Raw genomic sequence first — 20,226 nt, forward strand, 5'->3', positions numbered from 1 at the left:
TGTGAGTCTGAGCCCCACACGGGTGTAGGGATTACTCAAATAGATAAAACTTCAAAAAAAATAATAAAATAGGGGCCCCTGGGTGGCTCAGCCAGTTAAGTGTCTGCCTTTGGCTCGGGTCATGATCTCGGGGTCCTGGGCTCGAGTCCCACACTGGGCTCCCTGCCCGGTGGGGGGCCTGCTTCTCCCTCTGCCTCTCTGTCTCTCATGAGTACATAATTGAAATCTTTAAAAAATAATTGTAATAAAATAAAATAAATAAATAAAAAGTTAAAAATTGTTAATTTCTTACACTGAACTTTACTATTAATTCTATTTGTACAGCATATGAAATAATGTAGGAAAAGGGCCCATATTCACTTTCCATAATGCTAACAAAGTTTACATGATAAACAAACGGACTACGGTAAGCTGCGCTTAGTACCAGAAAAATGGAAAGAAACCCTTTACCGAGCATTTTCTGACAAATATTGTCAAAAAATAGCAAAAAAAAAAAAAAATCTTAAAATAGGCTGCAACATCAAAATAAACTTTCAAGCTGCACACAGGATAAAACTGTATTTTCAATGTTCTTGTAATGAGTGGTCCTCACTTTTAAAACACTTTTCCCAAGCAATGAATCAGACCAAACCATTTAATGGTTTTTCAAGTGTTATGATATTGGAACTGTTGTGTTGTGTTTTTTCTTTATTTTAATGCCCAAAGTCAGGGTACAGATATAACAGTTAATAGGTTCATTTTCATGAAGGGAGGGAGTCTCTCAAAGACACAAATGTCATTCAAGAGGAGAAGGGCAAACCCTTTAGCTGCTCCCAGAAAAACTGTGTGCAGCTCCCTCTTGACTCCCCACTCATCCACGTCCGAAGACGCGGAGTAGAGGGTGCTGACCGCATTCACAGGAGCATTCACAGGTCGGGACTAGAGCCTGCTCAGGGCCCCCTGCCACCACCTCCTTACTTCTCCCCTGGACTACCAGGCGTCTTCTCCTCACTGGTATCACTCTCCAACAACACGTTTACTCCTTCTTCATCTAATTCACAGTCAACTAGTCATTGTCCGTGGAACAAACTTGTAATAACCAAAGTAGAACTACTATTCATTTGCACCCAGAAAACATGCAGTATTTTTTTAGTAGGACTAGTTATCTGAGTTTAAGAACAATCTCAAACTTACAAAATTAACTTCAGAATACAGAAAGTAAATACTCTAGCATCTTTTTAGGATGGAGCTGAGTAGCCCCAGTAATTACGCAGGGACTACAGGCATTCATCAGGCTGGCCATCAAGCAACGGACTCTGAAATACATGAGCAATCGGAGGGATGGCATCCGTCATAAACACGGCGAGAACAAGAGGGCAACATCTGCCTTTAGTGAGCTTATACTGAGTTAGCCTCAGCAGACTCTCCATGGAGAGAGTCAGCAACGAAAAGGCAAACAAGATAACGTGCAAGAAATGGGAATCTTGAGACCTATCCAGGCCTGACTGACATAGTATGAATCTGGTTCCAACTCCACAGAGTGGGACCCAGCAAACCCTTAAGACAATGTCTGCTCCCTAAACCCACTACGCAGGTGTTTATGAAATCAAGAGACCTCTATGCACGTCTACTGAGCTCAAAGAAAACAACAAAGAAGAGCAGAGAGAAAGACCGCCAAGTACATCAATGCCAGCGACCCAACACACACCATCCAGAACCAAGTGGCTCTTTCTTGAGAAAAATCATCATGTTTACAGAAGTGGAGGGGGTCAGGCTACTGACAGATAGGCTGTGCCAACTCTTACCTACGGTGTGACAGACACAAACTGGAAACTCATACACAGGCGCACAAAGGGCGTGCTTCGTCTTCAAATAAAGGACAACAATCTTAATTCTACGTATCACTGTCTAGTAACAGTGTTCATTTTGTCACCCAGAAGAAGAGATCTGTACCACGCCTAACAGGAAAGTCTGCACACCCTCCAGCTGGGAGGGGTTAAAAGTGAACCTATTACGTCATCTGGAGCCCATCCAAACTACACGATTTCGGAAACATAACCTATATCAGTCTGAACATGTGTAGAGGAAAAACAGAAACATCTGTATTTTGGCCAACTATTCCCCAGAGGGCTTTAAAAAAAAAAAAAAGTTATGCAAGAGGGTTCAGTAAATTTTAACTGTGACCCCCATTACTGGTAAGGATTAGTTCCAGGCAGGTCTCAGAAATCTCCATTCATTTAGCTCCTTCCTAACTTTAGCATTTGGCTACTTTTATATACTCCCTTACTCTACATATTTAACTAAGATAAGATACACTGACTCTACTCCATTCTTCTGTAGCATACAACATTTTAACACCTTTTCCAATCCAGATTTATCCACGTTTTGATATCTTTCACACTGTTCTCTGATGGCTAGAGTGCTCTGGTCTGGTTTTGTATTGCTCATTTAGGACTATGTGTGGTTTTTTAAAAGGTTTTCTTCCTCTTCTTCCACAAAGTATTTCCATATGTAACTGCTTTTTTACCTAATCAAGGCAGAGGCTGCTGAAAAAATGGATCTGGATAAATTCAATGACGTCAGCAACAAAGGGGCTTAACACATGTCAGTCACTACTATGGGTGAATCCATTTAAAACGAAACCCAGTTTTCACAAAATTCTAACCACTTACCTCTCCACGATTTTATCACAGGTAGAAAACATTCTATGTTGTTTTATGACATCTACAATAACCTATTGAAAAATGAGCACTTGCCAAGGAAAGCAACTGCCAAAACAAAGATAAAACCAAGTTATATACCTCTGGAGGTTAACCTACATTAAGTACACCAATAATATCTAACCAATTTAGATATGCACAAATGTTTTCTTTATCCTAACACCATCTATACCGATGCAAACCAGGGGGAGGAAGACACGACATAATTTTGTAAGGCCGTTTTACTGTATAGCCGTGTATACCAGACAAAGAACATGAAAATGACCTCCAAGCAGGAGCATCTCCATGGTCACATGGAGGAACAGGAATCAGGTCTCCCAAGCTTCTGTCCCTGCACACTATTTCAGAATCTGAGCCCTCCGAACAAAATGTCTATTACCTAGTTGTGAAAGTATACAGTTCCCCCTTTAGGGAAATCTAACACAAAGATGTAAACTAGCACAACTATCACTAAAGGGGACAAATGTAACTGAATTAATCATCTGTCTAGTAAAAGTACTTAATGAAGTATCCATTAAAAGTGATCCTGCAGGGGCACCTGGGTGGCTCAGTCAGTTAAGCGTTGGACTCTTGGTTTTGGCTCACAGCACAACCTCAGGGTCGTGAGATCGAGCCCCTCGCTGGGCTCCACACTTGGAGCGGAGTTGGCTGGAGACTCTCCCTCTGTCCCTCCTGTTCATGCTCTCTCTGTCTCAAATACATAAATCTTTGAAAAAAAAAAAAGTGATCCTGTAATATGTACGTCAAGTCATATGCAATTGTCAGTAGTCACGGGGGCATAGAAAACTGGCAACTTTACATAGTTAACCTATTACAAATTGGATTCACGAAAATTCATTTTACCTACAACTTCTTAAAAAACTATTGCATACCCCCCTCTCGGCCCAAGTAGGAGATGGGAAATTTATGTTACAGAGAAATGGACCCAGAGGCTCTGGATTCCGATGCCTGCCACAGCCAAGAGCAGGGATAAAGCCGCTTAAGCCCTACGCTGGTGTGCCCTGAAACAGGGGCAGTCAGTCTTACCCACCACCTTCAGTACTCTTGGATGGGAGAGGATGGCAGGTTTTTATCGGAAGAAACTGGCCACTACAGGAGAAGGGGCATTTAGGGCCCCGCACAACTTGAGGGCCTGGTTGGTCCCAGTTATACCCCTCTACAGTAAAGCCCACTAAAGAAATGAAAGCAGCCAGAGAAAATTTAAAAAGAAACATCCAGGGGCATCTGAGTGGCTCAGTAGATGAAGGATCTGCCTTCAGCTTAGGTCATGATCTCAGGGTCCTGGGATGGAGCCCCAAGTGGGCCTCCCTGCTCAGTGGGGAGTCTGCTTCTCCCTCTCCCTCTGTCCCTCCCCCAGCTCATGCTCTCTCTCAAATAAAATCTTTAAAAAAAAAAAAAAAAGAAAGAAAGAAAGAAAGACCCACTATGTCAACCATACTCAGGAAAAAAAAAGGAAAGAACAAAAAAACACCCACTACGAAATCCTCAGAGAGATATTCTATCACTACATCCATGAAATAAAAATGGCATGTTTTTAAAAATAGCAAAGGAACAATGAGCTCAGAAAAAGAATTCCTGGAAATTAAGAATGATGAAGAGCTCTTGGGGAAAAAAAACAAAACAATGATTAAAAAATTAAAAGCTAGGGGCGCCTGGGTGGCACAGCGGTTAAGTGTCTGCCTTCAGCTCAGGGCGTGATCCTGGCGTTCTGGGATCGAGCCCCACATCGGGCTCTTCCGCTATGAGCCTGCTTCTTCCTCTCCCACTCCCCCTGCTTGTGTTCCCTCTCTCGCTGGCTGTCTCTATCTCTGTCGAATAAATAAATAAAATCTTAAAAAAAAAATTAAAAGCTAAAGTTAAAGGAATCTTCCAGAAGGCAAAACAAAAGGATTAGGGAAGAAAAACAGAGATAAAATTAAAGAGTTATTCTGATGAGCAGGAATTCCAGAAGAAGAAAACAGAACAGAGTGGAAGAAGTTATCCAAGAACCAACAAAAGAAATCTTTCCCCGGACCCAAGGACAAGCTGGGCACCTGCGCCACGGACCTTAAAGAGGCAACTTACCTTCCAAGCCATTTTGTGAAATCTTCACAATTAAGAAGAAAAGGTACATACCAAGGCCTATCTTGAAATTTAAGGACCTCCCCCAAAGATAAAGACAAAAAATACTAAAATCCCCAAAGGAGGCAAAACGGGTTTAACTGTTCAATGCGAAAACTGGAAGCTAAAATAAAATGTAGCACTGCCTTCAAAACTCCAAGGGAAAATAATCTTAGCCTTGAACCCTACAACCTAACTGCCCATCAAATGTCAACGACAAAAATGTTTTTACACATAGAGGATCTCAATGAAGTTACCTACCATTCACCCCTTTTCTCAGTAAATTCCTGAAGGATGAGCCAACTCTTACAGTGCACAAACCAAGAAAAACAGTCAACAGGGTTCCCAACAGACAGAGTGATGCAGGCACTTGCCAGGATGAGAACAGGGGAGCCCCCAGGGAGCCCCTGTAGGACGACTCTGAAGCAACCATTCTAATCCAGAGCGCAAAGACAAAGAAAGGACTCAGGGTTGTTTCCAAGGGGGCAAAACACCAACAGAAACAAACCCTAATGAAAAAACAAGGCAATTAACAATTCCAAGAAAATATCAAAGCTGTTCAGAAACTCCTATACGTTATACAGCTCAGCTACAGGCAAACGGGAAAGAGCCTTAACACTGTAAAAGTCCCTAACAAAAAAATTAGGAGGATTAAGGGAAGAAGGATTTTAGGAGGTGCAGAAACTTTAAGAAACAGCAGTACAGCACATTTCATAAATACGGAGGAGTTTTCTTAAGTATGTGGGGGAGGGGAGGGATCTCGAGTTCCAAGCTTTGCCTCGGGAGAATGCAAGCCAGAGATAAAGCAAAGTGGGCCAGAAGTGCCTTTTTTCTTCATAAATCTTATAGTACTAAGGGACTTCCTAAAACTATGTATATGTTATTTCCCCTCAAAATTAAATATCAAAATACGTATTTATATGTGAGGCTGTGAAAATGAGAATCTTCAAACCCCTCTCTCCTTGGCAGAATCTAGGTGCTTCTGGCCCTACTTTCTCCTCTCCTGAATTTTCCAATTTCCTCTAATGAACACGTCACTTTCATAATAAAAGAAAACATGTTACTAAAAATCCACAAAATCTGACTGACACATGGAAGAGGAAGAAGAGGAACCACAATTTTATAAATGTAAAACAAAACCCCACATTCACGCTCATACGGAGAGACAATCCACCTTACACCTCCCCCGCCCCCCGCCGGCCTCCTAGATGGTGGGGTTCAGCTCCCCAGAAGCTACTCCAGGTTAGAGGCACTTCAAGATACGTGGGAAGTTAAATTTCAAACAACTTTCTGGTGCACATTCAATTTTGTGAAAGTTGAGTTACACTGAGTAAAGCCATCGTTCCTCTAAACCCCAAACCAAATAGTCTATGTCAAAAAGCACATCTCTCTAAATGTACTTTTTGGTCAAATAAAGAAACCTTACCTTAAGAACAAATAAAAACCCTCCTCACTTTAGGCTAAGTAAGCAACTGCAAGAGGAAGAAAAGAGCTTTCAACAAACCATACCCTCCCCACTCCCAAATCAGGACCTGGCTGCTGAGGAATTTGATAAGTCTAGTGACTAACAGTACCCATGAAGAGATAGAGAAGTAATAGCCCTAACCACAAAGAAAGCACTGGAAATATCTGGTGGAGGAAAACAGTAGTATTTTAATAGACACCCTTATTGGCGTTATTCTGTTAAGTTTCTACATTATTCAGGGAAACAACATGTTATCGACTGATACGTTAAAGGTTTTGATTCTTCTCATGCTAAGAGCCAAAAGAGGATTAAACTGACCACTCTTTCTTGTCTAAAATATTAAAAGGGAAGAAGAAAGAAAAGGACCATTGTGATTTAGACCAAACTTCTTTGCTTTTAGAAGGGGTCGAGCCCTTTGCAAGTAAAAGTGCTCCCCCTCATAGCAGTCCTCATCTCCAGGAACTCAATGCTGCAGGACTTGCACAGCCAGAACCACGAAACAATTCTTCTTCCTAAAAACAGCAACGTCCCTTTCACGCCTTGCAGTTTTGATGGCCCCTAGAATCACTTAGTAACCAGAGCTATGGAACCACACAGCCCTGAAGACCTCCTCTATCCAATGCTACTCAACTATTATTCAACTTTCAAGTCATAATTAATGGCTAAATTATGCTATTACTGAAGGGGGTAAATTAAGTATGAATAATCTTAAAACTTAACAACTGATTTTTAAAATGACTTCACTCTGATTTGCCCTCAGCCTAAACTTCAGTACACATTTTGACAAAAGGTTAGGCTTAGAGTCTGCCTCTCCCCCAAATCCTCCAGGTAAAAGGCAATTCACATTCATGCTAGCAATACTATTCGAGGGTGCTAATTTACATTCTTTTTCTAACTATCAAGTAAAACTCATTACTCTCCATTACTAATGGGGACCGATCTCAGGATTTCAAAAACATGTTTTCTTAAGTTTCAACTATTCAAACGCTACCTAGCTTTTTTTCTTAATAGTTAACGTGAGGCTCTTGGGGAAGAGTATTTTTTCACTGTCATTTTTTACAGAAAATGAGCCAACCATCTTGCAGCCAACTGAGAGTCTGCTGTATTTCACAGCTAGTTTGTCAACTACCTTTCTTAGTTCACACAAAAATTGCTCACTATTCTCCTCAGGAAATAAATTAATCTCTGTGTTCTATTTACTCTGTCACATCCGCTAACTCCAAACTGTTTTTCTTCTGCCCCTGTACTCAACGGTGCCTCCAGTTCTTCTGCTTAAGTCACGTGGCACTGTGGCCACTCTTCCCCAGGCCGCCCACCCACTGAGCAGCGCAAGGTGGGGGGGGGGCAAACTTTCATCTTCCCTCCCCTCCACTGAGCCCCCATAGCAAGACAAACAGGCACACACCCGCCCTCCCCGCAGACAGGGAAACACACTCTGTGATTGCAATCTGAACTTTTTTTGTTTTTGCAGCTTAATCAACATTTAATGGCAATATTACAAGCTTTCCATTTTTGATGGGAAATCATTTGGGTTACCCTAGTCATATCAAGAAACCAGAAAACAGAACAGCCTTCTTCTCTATGAAGCCGTTCCTTTTTAAAATATCCAATCTGTATTACAGAAACATATACTGTGTTTTTAGTCTCTTACTGGGCAAGTGTGTGGGAGAAGCATACGTCAAATTATAGTACAAAATGGTTTAATCATCTCCTTTAATCAATACATTTCTGGGGTAGCTTTAATTAGGGCAGTGGAACATGCACTTGTGAAATAACACGGAGCAAAAAAAAAGAAGCAAACCACTTACAGTGATCAATAACACCTGCAAGCAAGTTCATTTAATGTTGAAATACTGGCCAAGTTATATGCTGTGCGATGCTGAAAATCTCTGGAAAAATACCTTCTTAAAATGTGGATCAAGACACTCAATGTAACTTGTCATCAAATCATGGCCACAAGAAACCTTCAATCTTCAAGGACTCAAAACACTGTGGCCAGTTATTCAGAAAATGACAAACAGCAGAAATGAAACAAAATCATCTTTAAAAATTAGAACATTATTACAACAATGCAAATTTACAAACTCTTAAGATCAGTGAATCAGATTTCTTAGACCATATTATAATTCTATATGGTACATTATATACAAGAAGTTCTTTGTAACTATGACCATTAACAGTTACAAGGTATCAGATTCAGTAAAATAAAATCTGAGAAGTAAAAACACCCCTTGTAACCAGAAATATTATAGAATACTAATTCAGGAAGTTATTCAGCAGCTTATAAAGAAATAGGAAGTCGTTGACCACCTACTTGAAGAACCATTTCCTGTAGGAAAACTGTAAGACAGCTGAAGAACGCAACAATTCTCAGAGTAATACAGGGAAGAATTCATTTAAAACAAAACCTCGATATACAATGTTGACAAGATTAGTTTTAAAACAATAAACTCACTAGCACAAATAGTACACGTAATATACAGACGGAGCTTTCCTCACCTCCTTCGATCATACCAGAGCTCAAGTACACGTTGGTGATAAATGCAGCTCCCTTCCTTACCACTTGCCAGGCTAAGAAATGTCTTTTCTCCAGATCTCACTGAGCTATGGAGGGCTTCAAAAATAGCAATGATCACCTGCTTATAATCCTTCAGTAATTATGCTGCTTTGAAACTAGAAGATGGGCCAAATGACTTCAAAAAGTCATTCATCTATGGTCACAAGGCAACAACTGGTTTCCAAAGTCAACATTTCTAAGTTTTCAATCAAATTACATCACCTTACATGTTTGGACCATTCACAGATTTCTTCATGCCAAGTATAAACCTCAACAAATTATATACTTAGTAACTTAAAAGTTAGTTCCGATGATTATTTAAAAAGATGTAAACGAAAATAAAAAACAAAAAGATGTATATAGGGGTGCCTGGGTGGCACAGCGGTTAAGCGTCTGCCTTCGGCTCAGGGCGTGATCCCGGCGTTACGGGATCGAGCCCCACATCAGGCTCCTCGGCTATGAGCCTGCTTCTTCCTCTCCCACTCCCCCTGCTTGTGTTCCCTCTCTCGCTGGCTGTCTCTATCTCTGTCAAATAAATAAATAAAATCTTAAAAAAAAAAAAAAAAGATGTATATAGTAAAATACAGTTTTTCATCATTGAAATGAGTATAAAGTAGCCAGTATAAATCTACATTCTACATCTCGATGGCAACATGAATCCTCTTCAGACACAAGAAAAATACAAATATTGGTCCCAAACAGAGCCTGACTTGAAAACATCACAACGAGGATAAAAATGAACTTGGGACAACAGGCACCTTGGCTCCAAAAGAAGGTTCACTTACCATCATCTCTGACTCACAGGACATATACTAATGAGCTCATTTACCTGTGCAGTACACAAAAATGTCGTTTATGGCAACTCATACTTCCCCGGCCTGGTTTACCTTCCCCACAGACCCATTCAACTGGGGTGTTCAGGGTGGTGTGGTGTAGACACCTCGACCCTTCGTTAACCTATCTTTATCAATATCATTAAGAGAAACATTTGTTCTCAAAGGAAAAACACTGGAAACTTTTTTAAAATGGACATACAGAATATTTATTTCAGGTCAAAATAACAAGATCACTGAAAATAACAAAAACGTGGGCGGATGTCACCTGTAAGCAACTATTACAAGACACAAAAGACTAAAAAGAGCATAAACGCTGCTCTTTAACCATATACTTTTAGCTACAGGATCAACCAAAGAAAGGAGGCAAGCAGGCTATTAAGCTGTTTAAAAAATTTCCCCAGGTCAGCATGTGACCCAGCAAGGAGAGGTTCAAAAAAGTATAGGCTTTCTTTTTCCTTGCAAGGACCTGGTTAGGGTATGTCTCGGGAAACCGTTCCTTTTCCCTTCAAGACACATCCCTCACAGCTAGCAGCTCTTTCAATCATTTACTTTGGATGTCTCCTGGAGAACAAATGATCTTGCTCATGCAGATGAGTTTGCCAGACTTGTGTGTACTTTCCAGTCTCAGGCCCTTTATTGTTCTGGTTGAAACCTGACCCTTTGAAATGGATACCAGGACACCAGAAAACAAATTTTAAAAAGAAGAAAAATGTTATAGGAGATGGGGGCAAAAAAACGGTAGAAACTTCTCAAGATCAAACTTTTTTCCCTGCTCTTCTGAACAAGCCTGTCTGAAAACCCTATATTACATTACAAACCCTGGAAGACAAGCAATATAAAATACTTACTAAGACTCACACAACAAAACAGTATCACTAATTGTATTATCTGATCTAATAAATAAATGTTACATTTGCCTTAGGAGTAGACTGCCAAGACAGACTTCAATCAAAACTTGGATGGTGTGTCACTTTATTACCTCACCTGATTAAACAGCAAGAAGTAAGCAACTTTTTAAAAACATCAATTTCAGTCATAATAATTACTTTAAGTTTTGTATACACTTAAATCCAAAAAGCCAGATAAAAATACTTAGGTCTTATCTACAAATTCAAAGTGAGAAAGGATAAAATTATATTTTGATCTTTTCAGCCTGAATGAAATTTTGCCATTTTGTTAAAGACAAAAAGTCTCATAAAAATAAATAATGCAATGGCCTTGTTTCTGTTTTTCCAGAAGAGGATTGTTTTGAAGACCTGCTAACTTGAAAGAAGTCTGCCACCGAGCAACTGTATAAACATGAAAACTCATACTACCTCTCTTTACATTGCGGGGGGGGGGGGGGGATCAATCACATCAAACTGCAGCTAAAGGGTTTGCAATTTGACAATCTCAAATATCATAATCTTTTTTTTTAAAGATTTTATTTATTTATTCGACAGAGATACAGAAAGCCAGCGAGAGAGGGAACACAAGCGGGGGGAGTGGGAGAGGAAGAAGCAGGCTCCTAGCGGAGGAGCCTGATGTGGGGCTCGATCCCGGAACGCAGGGATCACGCCCTGAGCCGAAGGCAGACGCCTAACCGCTGTGCCACCCAGGCGCCCCTCAAATATTGTAATCTGACTCCCAAAGACGACCTACTTATTCTGTAGTTCTTCTCTACCAATAAAATGTCCATTTAAAGAGATGTCAGTTATGGCACTTCCTAAGACTATGCTAGCCTGTAATTCCCATAATTTGAAATGCTTCACAGTACTCTTTCAGTTTTAAGCTAAGCTAATGAGAATATCCAAACTGCCACAAAAGAAAAGATTATTAAAAAGCTCTGAACCAAGAATCAAGCTTTCATAACGTTACCCAAGCTAAAGAAGGTAATTAGGTCATTTTAAAGTAAAAATAGAAACCACACATTTATGTGTGTATGTATATATATGTATATATTACAGGTGTATCTATATATATATAGATAAAGATAAAACTAAACTTGACAAAACATAAAGTAAAACGTAAAAACCAATGATACTTTACGTCCCGATACCACCTTGCTGTGCTTTTCAAAACAGGTTTTCACTTACTTTAAGAAGTACCTCTGACCAGAAGAGGTCTTGGCCATCTCCCAGCCCGCGGGCAGAGGCACGTCATCCGGGATCTCGAAGGAAGACTGTCGAAGGTGCTGGGCGGTGGGCGCAGCTGCTGGGCCAGAGACCACTCCGGTGGGCGTCAGGTTCCCTGGGGATACGGCTCCCAGCTGCAGGGAAGCTGGCGAGGAATGAGCGCGAACGTGCTGTGGAGTCAGGGCGCCCGCAGTGCCTGCATCAGTACTGGCCTATTGGGAACAGTAAAACGAAAATTTCTTTAAAATTATTTTTAAAGAGGGTCCCTTTAAATTTCCTTGACAGGATTTCATGGCAACCAAATATCTAAATACCAAAGGCAAAATTTAAGTTTGACACAGAGGAATATAGGCTTATAGGTGTGTATTTTTTAAATGGTTTGTGTGATTTTAAAGTGTACTTTCACAAACATTTGTTAACTTTATAAATCAGCAGTCCATCTAAGTTAATTTCTACCTAGCACACATTAGATGTGCAGTCTATATATTTTAGAGGAAAACTGTACAAAATGAATGGAACATTTCTACAGTATGTCAGATTTTAAAATTCCATTTCTTAAAAAAAATATTTTATTTATTTGAGAGAGAGAGAGACACACGGAGACAGCGAGCGCGTGCTCACGAGAGGGTGGGGGGAGGGGGAGGGGAGTGGAGAAGGGGCAGAGGCGGAGGGAGAGGCAGACTCCCCGCAGAGCAAGGAGCCCCAGGCGGGCAGATCTGGGGACTCAGGGATCATGACCTGAGCCAAAGGCAGACGCTTAACCAAGTGACTGAGCCACCCAGGCACCCCTAATACTTAATTTCTAAAAGACCAAGGCAGTATGGGTGCTATTCTGAGCTCTAAAACATCCCAGGTGTAACACGACCCAAGGAATACAGTAACTACACGCTTCCTCTTTTTCAGCTAGGCTTTAAGTAGTTAATGTTTCTTTCCAAGCCAAGACCTAAACACAGGACAACTGTCATTTTTTCTCACCATGGGCCAATGCCATCAATAAAACCATCACAAACTACACAACTTTTAATGAATGCAAGATATTCAGAATCAAACGTTCTTAAAAGACAGCTAATGAAATCAAAACCCAACCATGTATTCCTACCTAGACGATAAAACTGTGAACATACACACCCAGACCCCAACGATCTCAGCTCCAGTCCACACTGGCTACTGGGACAGCGAACAATGATTGGTGTCTGTGAGCCTCAGTTCTGTCATTTGCAAGAGGGCTTCAGACACAGGTGTGTGTACACAGAAGCGAATTTATATCCAATAGCTTGTGGACAACAGTATTTATAACCCACACTCGTACTATTCACAATCCAGCACGGCTGTTTAAATTCCTCATTAGAATTAGGGTCTGATTATTAAAGTAAGAATTTCCTGGACCGATAGGGGAAAGGAGACTACGAAAATCAGCAGAGGCATTTATGCCTTAAAGTCAGCCACACTGCTGAGCTTACCATCAAAATAAACCTCAATTAGGAAATCACTAGCAGAAATAAAAACCAAACTTACAGAAGCACAACACTGAGTTAAGAAACTTATCAAAAGCAAACAAAACTAGAGATTATGAATAGAGTATGAATCCATAAACCGGACATAATTCTCGGGGTTATTTACTAGAACTTTTTTTGCAACTTTCCCGTTGTAGTTCTTCTTGGCTTACAGATGCCACAAAATGAGAAAACTCAGTCTCCTTTTGTGTATTACGCTTTCAAAACACTCTCAGGAGCCCGCAGCCCAGCTGTGTCGTCTGTAAGGTGCACCGCCAACACACATTTCCCCGGAATGAGTCCGAGAGCAACCTCCAAGCCTAGGAGAAGGAAGAGCCCCCTAACGTGCCCCCCCCCCCGCAAGCTGCAGCGTGCACGCAGCTCGACTGTTTCTCCTTCCTCCTGCCGAAGCCAGGCTTTCGCCAGCAGGTTCCCGGAGTTTTTCCGAGTTCCCAAACCGCTTGGTCTGCAGCAGCAGAGCCTACAACAGGCCTCACAAACAGGAGGGAACGGGGGCGCTCACTCTTCTTTCCACTCAAGTTACAGCCCGACTGGACCAACTGCATCGCAGTATTTGGAAAACCAATTAACTTTTGGGCAAAGTTCCTATGCTCAAGTTTAGCCCGAAGCAAGCTCTTTTCAAAAAAAGAAAGCGGCAGCAAGCAAGCCCTACGCAAACAGCTGTCCGGAGAGCGGTGGGAATGTGCACACTTTCCCAACAGTCTCTCCCCGGGGCTGGATCGCACCGGCCAGGGGAGCGGGCGTCGAGGGCGCCACAGCCGCGCTCCCGTCCCCGGGGCGAACTCCAGGGCCAGGGCGAGCCTCGCATTAGTCATCGCTTCCCCAGCACCGCGCGGGGTCGCGGCGGCGCCACGCAGCCCCGGCACCCCAGCCCCGCGAGGTCCCGCTCCCCCGCGCCAAGGACGCGGTCGGCGGCCCGGACGCCCTCCCCGCGGGAAGCCGACCCCCCCAGGTCCCCCCAGTCCCCCACGAGGGGCCCCCACCGTTCCCCCCCCCCCACGGAGCCGACCCCTGACAGACCCCAGAGTCCCCGCATGGTCTAACCCCCTCAGTCTCCCCTGGGAGCCGGTCCCTCGAGTCCCCTCCCCGGGACGCCCCCTGAACCCCCGCACGGGCCCCCCAGTCTCCCGCGGGAGCCGGACCCTCGAGTCCCCGCACGGGCCCCCCAAGTCTCCCCCGGGAGCCGGGCCTCCGAGTCCCCTCCCCCGGGGCGCCCCCTGAACCCCCGCACGGGTCCCGACCCCGGACTACCCCCGTCCCCCGGGCGCCGGCGCCGGGCGCTGACCCCGCAGCGCCTTCCAGGAAAGCCTGGACGCCGCCCGCAGAAGGCGCCGGGCGCTCTCGGGAGCGGAGCGGGAGCGGGGAAAGAGCCAGAAAGTCCACGCACTGCTCCAACCCCCACCCCTAATCAACACTGCAAAACAAGAGAACAATTATCCGACTCCCCCGGACACTCGCGCGGCCCCACAGGCTCCCCGCCACCAACTCGGCCGCCGCGGGCCACTCACCCCACACGGAGGCCAGCGGCCCCTCCCCCGGCCCGACCCCCACCCCCACCCCGGCCCCCCGGCCTCCTCCCCTCCCCCACCCCTCCTTTCCCCCGCCCCCTCTCCCCCTCGCGCCCCCCCCGTCCCGTTCCCGTCCCGGCGGCGGCCGAGGTGCGGGGCGCGGACGCGCGCACATTGTGCGAGCCCACCCGGCCCCCCCGCCTTCCTTCCTCCCCCTCCCCCGCGTCTCCCGCCAACCTCCCGGGAGCCCCAGGAAGAAAGAAAGGAAGAAAGGAAGAAGGGGAAAGCACGCCCCCCGGGGCCGCGGCCGCGCCGACCAACTCTGAGGGAAAACAAATCTCGGCCCGGGACTCCGGAGGCGCCTCCCGGCCGGACTCCGGCCCCGCTCCGGGTCCCCCGGCCGCCCCCCGGCCCCCCCACACCCCCCCCCCGCGAGCCCCCGCGGCCCGGGCCCGTCTGACGGCCGTTAGGGCGGCTACCTGGCGGGAGTGGGACTTGGGCTCCGGCGGCTTGAAGAAGGAGTCGGGCAGCTTCCGCAGCCGCATGGGCACGGTCTGGGGCACGTTGGCCGTCTTGGGGTTCATGACGGCGTTGAAGAGCGCCTCCAGGTCGGTCTCCGAGTCCCCCCGGACGTGCACGATCTGGTGGCCGGCCGGGGGGGCCTGCGGCGCCGCCTGCGATCCCGGCCCCGCGGGCGGCCCGGGCGCCGACGAAGGGCCCTGGCCCGAGGGGGGCTGCGCGGCCGGCGGCCCCTGGCCCTGCGCGGCGGCGGGCGGGGGCTGCGGCGCCTGCGGCGGCGGCCCGGGATCCATGCTCCCCGACGACGCGGGCGACGACGGCTCCGCCCGGGCTCCGAGCTGCGGGCGTCCGCGGGGCCGGCGGGGGAGGCTGCGCCGCAGGCCCGCCCGCGCCCCGCGGCCCCCCGGCGGTCTCCCCCGGCCGCTGCTCCTCGGGCGGGGCGGCGAGCGCTCGGGCGCTGCGCTCCCCCGACGGACGCGGGGCCGCGGGCGGCCGCTCCCCTCCCCCGCTGCCCGGCTTCCTCCGGGGCTTCCTTCCTTCCTCTCTTTCTTTTCCCTGGCGGCGGCTGCGCCCGACTGAGACAGAAACTCGCCGCCGACGCCAAAACTAAAGTTGAGAGAACCGCCCGCCCGAGCGGCGCGCCGGCCCCGCCTCCTCGCGGCCCTTCCTTCCTCTGCGCGCCCGCCCGCCCCGGGTCCGCGGCCGGCGCGCGCAGAGACGCTCCCCCGCGGGCCGCCGCATTCCTGCGCACTCGCCGCAGCCCCGCCCGGCCCGCCGCCGCCGCACGTGACCCGGCCGCCCGCGCGCGCGGCCCCGGGGGAGGCGGGGCGGCCGGGCGGCGCCCAGGTGCGGGCGCCGCGGGGCGGCGGGGGCGGCGCGGGGTCCCCAGCTTCCCGAGCACCGACCCGCCGCGTCGGGGGCTCGCGTTCGGCCCCGGCCACCTCGCCGGCAACTGCGAGCAAAAACTGGCGTCGTTTAAAAGTGAACACTTTTTTTTTTTTTTTTTTTGCAGTTGAGCTTGCAACATAGTCATGACCCACCTCAACAGCAGAAAAGAATCCCTGCTGAGCTTGGGTCGCCCGCATTCGTCCGCATAGCTGCCTGTCATCGTGCAGTGCTCCCCTGACCCTGTGCCAGGCACGGGGGTGGGGGGAGGCTCCGAGCGCCTGGGGAGGGGGGCCCGGCCCAAATCCTGCGGCTCCGTGGGAGTCCTGTCCCACCTGCAAGGAGGCCCCTGAAATCACGCAGAAGCCATGGAAATTTGCTTTTATTTTTTATTTTTAAAGGTTTTATTTATTTATTTATGAGAGAGACAGCAGGGGGAGGGGCAGAGGGAGAGGGAGAAGCAGACTCCCCACTGAGCTTGATTTCAGGACCTGACCCAAAGGCAGACGCTTAGCCGACTGAACCACCCAGGCGCCCCGCACCCCCGAATTTGCTTTTAAAGTCATACAAATTCATACATTCTGATGTTTTTTTAAAAGCATTTTATTGAGATGTGATTCACATACCATACAACTCAGTTCATTTTAGCAAGTCAGCGAGTTTAGTTTATTCACAGGGTTGTGCAAGAGCACTCTGACTTTCAGGCTTTGATGTTAGCCCATGCTCAAGAAACCTAGCTTTTTAATGATTTTGTCTGTAATGCTAGTGAAGCAGATGTATACATAGGATTGAGCAAGAAAAGGTCTCCTGGTCTTCCTCCAGCCGGGACATGCCCGGGAGAATTCTGAGCCGGGATCTGGATCCCTCTGTGTGTAGGCAGGGCCTGCAGAGAGGCTCCAGAAATCTGGAGATTGTCAAGCAAGATTCTCACCCACTGCTCTGGACCCTGCCTTCCTCCCAAAGGCTCTGCAGTCAGTGAGTCCCTGACTGCCTCTCGGACTTCTCCGCAGCCCCAGCCCCAAATGTCAAGGCCATTTAAGCACAAACTTGTAGGTTCTGGAGTTACAGAGATGTGAGTTCAGACACTAGCTCCACCATTTAGTAGTTGGGAGACCTAGGACATGTGACTGGTTTCCTGTTCTTTTATTTAATATTGGGGTCAGAGTAATAACACCTGCTTCATGTGTTGGGGCCTGAAATGAGTCAAATGAACAAAAAGTATGCACTTATCCCAATTTCGGGCACTTGGTGCATTCCGCGTGGACGTCAGTAACGATCATTGTCCCATGTTCACAGACTGCCTGTTGTGACGGTCTCTGCAGAAACCCCTCGGGGGACCCTACTGTTGTCCCTTCCTCTCACTTCCAATAGTTAGTCCACACAGAAGAAGCCTGTGGGTAGAAACTGTGCATTAGAAACTTCAACTGGGGGAAAAAAAAACTTTTTAAGAACCAAAGTACTAGAAAACCACTGTCTTTTAGCTAGAGCACTCAATGCTGGGAACACTGTAATTCAAGGGTTGGTGTATGGCAAACGCTGCTTTCTTTATTATTGTTACGCCTGCCACTAAATGGAGAACAGATTACTTTGATAAGTGGATTGAAACACTGTTAGGAATGATTTTATGTCCTACAAGGACCTCTGTAGCACCACCCAAGATTTTGTAATTTACTATTTCTTTTCCATAAAATTTCGGTCACAGGTTAGTAAGGGATGAAGATGACATGTATTCAACCCTTTGTCCCCTCTCTTCTTCCCCAGCAATTACCAGCTTAAGGCACCTTGAGACAGGGAGTCCTCTCCATTGAAAGACCGTGATTTCCAGCGTCCCTGAGGATCACATCTCAAAGAGCTAGCGTTTAGGATGATCTGCTGTGACCAGTGCAGGGGCGGCTCCAGCTCCCACATCCACCCTCCATCCCACCCAGAAATACCCCGCTGTGAGATCGCTCTCTGCGGTGCCACTCTCTGACTAGCCATTGGGTTCCTTGGTTTCCTTACTCACACCTCGTTGGGTATTAATCTCTTTTCTACCAACCTATCACTCCCTTTTGTTTCCACTTCTTTCCCAATTCGGCTGAGAAATCATAACTCAGGGCGCCTGGGGGGCTCAGTCAGTTAAGCATCTGACTCTTGATTTCAGCTGAGGTCAGGATCTCAGGGTCGTGAGATGGCACTCCTATTGGAGTGGGGAGTCTGCTTGAGATTCTCTCCCTCTGCCCCTCCCCCTGCACACGTGTGTGCTCTCGCTCCCTCTCTGTCAAATAAATAAAATCTTTAAAAAAAGAAATCAGAAATCATTGCTTCAACCTGTCATAGCCATCTCTGCCCTCCATTCCATGCCCTGTGTATTTCTGCAAACTGGATCTGTTAAACCAGACAAGTCTGGTCACCTGTCTTTTCCATTCCAATACCAAGGCTTAGGGGAGGCCAGGCCCCACACTCATTAAAAGCTTCAAAGCTTTGACCTTGTGTGCAAGTGAGGTTATACCATCATCCCAGAGGTGTATCTACACGGTTACAAGAAGGCATTCTTTGTACAGCTCTAAACTTTGTCCTGTTACCAAATGACGCTGTGTGCAATGCATTATGAATTAATATTTTAGATAAATTCTGTAATCATCTGGTATACCTGTGGATATGGTTATATTGGATTGTAATCATTGCATGCTAAAATGTACACATTTGAAACATACCCTGCTCCTTCCACGATTTAGCTATTGTGGACAGAGCTGCTATGAACATGGGGCGCATATGGCCCTTCTCTTGTTTGTCACTGTCTCTTGGCATGCCAGCATGTTTGAATATATTAGGGGCTTAAAAAGAGGAAGTGTCCAGCCCTCTCGCAGCCTCCAGAAAGCCTGACTACGCCCCAGTTCTCAGCGACAACTGGAGGGAATCTTGCTGGGCAGTGCATTGGTGCCACCCATATTTATGGTCTCTAATCATGTTTCCTTGTATCTGCAGTCAGCTTCTCTCTTTTTTTTTAAAGACATTTTTTAAAAAAATTCTGTGATCATGTGGCAACTTAACTTTCATTGCCACTTTAAGCTTCACAGTATTTTTTTTTTTTAATTTATCTGAGGGAGAGAGAGAGAGAGACAGCAGAAGAAGGCAGAGGAGCAGAAGGAGAGGAAGAAGCAGACTTCTCACTGAGGAAGGAGCCTGACATGGGGCTCCACCCCAGGACCCTGGGATCATGACCTGAGCCGAAGGCAGACACTTAACCCGCTGAGCCACTGAGGTGCCCCATAACACCCCTTTAAAGTTAAAAATTAAAATTAACAGCCTGTCGTAGATGAAGAAAGAGGCAGAGAGAGGTCAAATAATGTGGACCTACCTCTGAACCTACATTTCTGACTCCAGAACTCAAACTCTCCACCAGGAAGATTATACTCAATTTCAGGCAGTTCGCAAGGGTTATTGACAAATTTATGCTCACAGAATGATAAAGGGGTGTAGGAACCCTGTCATTTCAGGAAAAATGTACTTCTATTGACCAATAAGTAGTGGTTTAGGGCGATAGGGTCTTCATGTCAAATGCTACAGACAGGAGCACCGGGTGGCTCAGTCAGTGCCGGACTCACCTCAGCTTCTACATGATCTTGGGGTCCTGTGATCGAGGCCCCACATCGTGGGGTCTGCACTCAGCAGCAGTCTGCGTGTCCCTCTGCCTCTGCCACCACTCGTGCTCGCTCTCTCTCTAAGAAATAAATAAAATCTTCAAAAAATATTAAGGACAAAGCTGGGTTGATCACTGGGAAGTCAGATTGAAACTATGAAGACACAAATTCTCTCGTTGCAAAAAAGGGGTTGTTCAGGAAGAATGACCCTGTGCACTCCCAGCCTGGGCTCCTCCTCTGTTTCGGGCTCTTGCTGCTGGTACTCAAGGTGCGACGGCTCACAGCAGGTGTAGCTCCGAGGACACGTTTGTGCGTGTGTTTGTGATGCCGATGACGTGCCAGGCCCAGGCAGTGATCAGTATAATGAGGCCTATTTTCAGGATGATAATGAAGAGTACACAAAATA

General features: G+C 46.5%; 1 protein-coding gene across 6 annotated transcripts in view; it reads right to left on the reverse strand.

The window, feature by feature from the left end:
* YAP1 (Yes1 associated transcriptional regulator) overlaps positions 1–15,993 on the reverse strand; it is a 114,226-nt gene extending 98,233 nt beyond the window's left edge. For 2 of the 6 annotated variants that reach the window (XM_087868500.1, XM_087868499.1), the window contains exons 1-2: positions 15,273–15,993; positions 11,733–11,983 (exon numbers count right to left, since the gene is read on the reverse strand). In XM_087868500.1, the coding sequence (XP_087724626.1) occupies positions 11,733–11,983; positions 15,273–15,605 (584 nt within the window). In that variant the 5' untranslated portion in view covers positions 15,606–15,993. The remainder of the gene's footprint in view (positions 1–11,732; positions 11,984–15,272) is intronic. The other 4 variants (XM_087868496.1, XM_087868497.1, XM_045797596.2 and 1 more) reach the window with 4 other exon arrangements.
* Positions 15,994–20,226: the final 4,233 nt, after the last annotated feature.

The sequence above is a fragment of the Ursus americanus genome, chromosome 16 (genome assembly GCF_024610735.1).
Source record: "Ursus americanus isolate L20-20 chromosome 16, mUrsAme1.1.p, whole genome shotgun sequence".
Taxonomy (NCBI): Eukaryota; Metazoa; Chordata; class Mammalia; order Carnivora; family Ursidae; genus Ursus; species Ursus americanus.